The 3,895-nt window shown below is 46.9% G+C and overlaps 1 protein-coding gene across 3 annotated transcripts in view; it reads right to left on the bottom strand.

Annotated features, from left to right (window-relative positions):
• Positions 1-826: 826 nt before the first annotated feature.
• The window catches only part of LOC107571943 (growth hormone receptor-like), an 11,036-nt gene continuing 7,967 nt past the window's right edge, over positions 827-3,895 (bottom strand). For 2 of the 3 annotated variants that reach the window (XM_016258330.1, XM_016258331.1), the window contains exons 3-9: positions 3,382-3,499; positions 3,060-3,229; positions 2,756-2,934; positions 2,502-2,655; positions 2,341-2,428; positions 1,823-1,895; positions 827-1,606 (exon numbers count right to left, since the gene is read on the bottom strand). In XM_016258330.1, coding sequence (XP_016113816.1) covers positions 1,019-1,606; positions 1,823-1,895; positions 2,341-2,428; positions 2,502-2,655; positions 2,756-2,934; positions 3,060-3,229; positions 3,382-3,499 — 1,370 coding nt within the window. In that variant the 3' untranslated portion in view covers positions 827-1,018. The remainder of the gene's footprint in view (positions 1,607-1,822; positions 1,896-2,340; positions 2,429-2,501; positions 2,656-2,755; positions 2,935-3,059; positions 3,230-3,381; positions 3,500-3,895) is intronic. The other variant, XM_016258332.1, reaches the window with a different exon arrangement.

Here is a 3,895-nt window from a genome sequence, read left to right as displayed (position 1 = left end):
TGGATTCACATCAACAACAGCTTTTGGCTGATTTATGAGCCTTTTTAACTAGTGAGGATCAGTCAAATGTTTCACTAGTGGGTTGACATGTATTTCACAATAGAAGTGAGGACATTTGGTCATAACAAGTACACACGCACACACACTGGGCCTCATTCGTTCATGTGTGTGTGTAAACCACAAAACCTCCACATTTTTAGTTTCTCTTTATTTGACCACATGGTAATATAGTTACCCACAGATGGCAACATTTATATGAGAAACAAACACAGAAAGCACATGAAAATAATCTAATGTACAAAAACATGCTACACAGCCTGTGTCACATTGCCTCACATCATTTATTAAACACCATGACTGTCCTGACTGACAGACTTCACCATAAACACCCACACTGGCCTGCAGATCATCTGCGATCGCTATATGACTGTGACTCTCACCTGTTTCACACTTTTGAATTTATGGTATTTCGCTCACGCTTGAATTCACACTGAAAGCGTCTTTTCATCTATGCAGAGATTTATAGGTAACTACGGTGACTGTATCATTTAAGTATGACCTAAAATGGTCATTAATTGTCTTTGAAAAATCTTATTTACATGAGGAGGAAAAATTCACCTGACTGGTAGCTAAATCATTTACATGACTTTCTATAATTCATATCAAATCTACACATCTTTGCAAACTATATTCAATGAATTTGATTAAAATATGTTCATTTAGTCCATATTAGTGCGTTGTCACTTAAACTGAGCAGGAGCAGCTCTCGCTTTGATCTGAACCGTAATTTTGTGGTGACGACGATTACGTTAACTCACGCTTCAATGTGAACAACCTCATTTCTTAACATGCGCAGTGAAAAATGATGCGCTGCTGACACTTGCGCTGTGAATCAGGCGTTCTGCATGCGAATGCGCTCAGCTTGAACTGAAACTCCAGGCACGTTTCCCATCAAGACAAACCAGCACAGACTGCGTGACTCATGGACTGTGTTATTCTGTGTGTGTGTGTGTGTGTGTTAGATGCTTCTGCTGCTCCTGTCTGAAGAATGAGGTACTGAAGGCATGCCAGCTTCGCTCGGGTCCGACTCGATCATGCTCAACAGCGCCTCCATCTGCTTCTCCAGCAGCGCTGCCAGCTGGCTGCTCTTGTCTGCTTCGTCATCCGCTCCCTCGTTGAGCTGCACGTAGGGCACCAAATGCTGCGCGCTGGTGGGCGTCACGCTGCTCACACATGTGTAGAAGTCCTGAGTGGGCGGTGCCGCAGGGGCGGGGCTTAGAATCATGCTGTAGTCCATGCCTGGGACAGAGGCGAGCTCCGGATGGGTGGGGCCAGGGTATGGATGGGGCGTGTCTTCCTCACAATAGGGGGCGGGGCCACGACAGTACGGCGCAGGAGTGCAGCTGATCTGAACAGACTGTTGTCCGTCAGGGCAGGTGACGTACTGCGTGATTGGCCCGATCGATGCATCCTCCTGTATACCGTCAGGCGTCACAGCCGGATTAGTGTCCACGCTCACCTGGTACCACGTATCCGTGCAGTACTGCAGCGACTTATAGCCGTGAAAACTGCAGAAATGCTGATTGAGCTCGTCAATCTTCCCCTTCTGTTGGGACAAGAAAAACAGAAGCTGAAGATTCAAATTAAGTTCCTCACGCGGTTCCGAATACATCATTATTATACAATACATATACAACATTGTTGTGCTAGTTGTCGTGACGTTGCTATGCAGTCGCTAAGCTATTTTCTGATCTGAGCTGTTTGGCTGATCTGAACACTACTAATAACTCAAACAGTGTGAGGTGTGACGGGACTCTCAGACCTTCAGCAGAGCGGGTTCAAGCCCTGGGATGCGCGGTTTGGGAATCGCTGGCAGGAGGAGCGATTTAATCCTGCTGGAAGAACACAAGCAGTGAAAAACATCCATGAGACAGTGATACCAAACACACAGACATTAGCTAAACGAGGACCTTCTGTAGACTTGTCTTGTTTTTAATAAACAGCACATTGACCCTGACTGTCTTTTGCCATTTAAAAGTCTTTATTCATAACACAGCCCAGTAGAGTATTTTCAGTATTTTTATTCTCTACCCCTCACAGAACCCTTTTTGCATGTTTACATTTTCAGATTAAAAATCATTTAGTATGTTTATTAATCACTTCTCTGCAGCCGTCTGCAGATTTGTGACTCTCGGTGCCTGAACTAAACATCTGATGAAGCCTCTAGATCCATGTTCTCATGTGAGCTAATGACGCAGATCTACAAATCCATCTGTGTGATTCACGTCGACAGTCCGTCAATACTGAGACCAGAGCTACGAGCTTCATGACGTCACTGACCTCTTGCCTCGTGGGATGTTCCCCAAACTGATGAAGAGGACGATCATGATGGCGATGCTGGTCACAAGGATCAAGGCCAACATCCGATCTGAGAGGCAGACAGACAGACACTTAGAGCAGCAGCTATCAGTCTGATATATGCGTAAGTGGTGTGTGAGTACCGGACAGAGCTCTGCCGTTGATGGTGACGATGACGGACTCGCTCCATGCACTCCAGTGTTTGTTGCTGGTGGAGCGGCAGCGCACACTGAACTCATACGTTCCCACCGGCAGATCCAAAAACTCCACACGAGGCTCGCGCAAACGCTCCATTACCTTCAGACCAATAGACCACAAAATGTTTGACTCCATTCCTGTCTCTTCTACAGTTATCATAAAAATGGAGACGTGATAAGCAGACTCTCTGTGTCTGTACCCTCCAGCTGTCTGTCCGAGCGAGGTTTCTGTAGCGCAGCTCGTAGACGAGCACGATCAAGTCCTCATGCACTAGAGACTCAACCGGATGCAACCAGGACACTAAAACACTGCGGCCGACTTCACCGATGCTCTCGTTCAGCATGATGTACGTCAGGTTAAAGGGTGGGTCGGTCTCCACTGGGGACAGAAGCACACGAGACTCATTAACAAACATGATGATGAGCAAACCTCAGGAGAAATTTCAGTCAGAAGAGTTGATGCCAGCGTCACAATATCTTGTAATATTTAGAGTAAAGCATCACCTATATCGACCACGTCCAGGCAGTGTTTCTGAGAGGTGATGGGCCCCGTGCGCGTGTGTGCGGTCACGTTCATGCAGTACATCTCCCAGACCTGAGTGTGTTTGGCATCGAAGAAGCAGCTGTTGATGCCGCCGCTCACGTAATCGGGACACTCCCGAGGAGCGCGCTCACTGCGGAGCAACATGACGTCTGTTCACTATTCACAGCTACACTCCACATAACAAACACTAATCTGGTGAAACATGATGATAAATCAAAGCGATGGAATGTTACACAGATGCATTAAAGGCACGCTGTGAAGTGCGTCTGGTTCACGTCTCACCCCGTGGTGTACAGGAACGTGTAGGTGACGTTGTCCTGATTAGCGATCGGACGCCACCAGCAGGTGAAGATCTCCATGTTGGGCGAGCGGCAGCGGTAAATATACGGCCTTTTGCCATCTGCAATGAAAGAAACAAAGACTGAAGATCTCAGAGAAGAAGTCTATTGCAGCGGAGCAGTGGCAATTTACATGAAGCAACTACAGTGGAGTCAGAATGAACACCGAATGTACAGATTGTACTGCATGTTAGCTTGCTTATTGTGCACAAGAGCATCATTTATTTATTCTTTCTAAGAAGAAACATCTTGGTTACGTATGTAACCCTCGTTCCCTGAAGGAGGGAACGGAGACGTCACGTCGGAGGACCGACGAAATTGGGATCTCGCTTAGAGGGACCAATCTACTTCGAGTGTAAACTAAACGAGCCAATGCACATTGGCATGCGATTATTGCATCCAGCTGCTGCTGATCACAGCGTGAGTATAAGTAGGCAGCAGGTGCAGCGCATATTCAG

The sequence above is a fragment of the Sinocyclocheilus grahami genome, unplaced genomic scaffold (assembly GCF_001515645.1).
Source record: "Sinocyclocheilus grahami isolate Dianchi unplaced genomic scaffold, SAMN03320097.WGS_v1.1 scaffold1672.1, whole genome shotgun sequence".
Taxonomy (NCBI): Eukaryota; Metazoa; Chordata; class Actinopteri; order Cypriniformes; family Cyprinidae; genus Sinocyclocheilus; species Sinocyclocheilus grahami.
The sequence above is the reverse complement of the archived record's forward strand: the minus strand, read 5'-3'. Positions and strand labels throughout refer to the sequence as shown.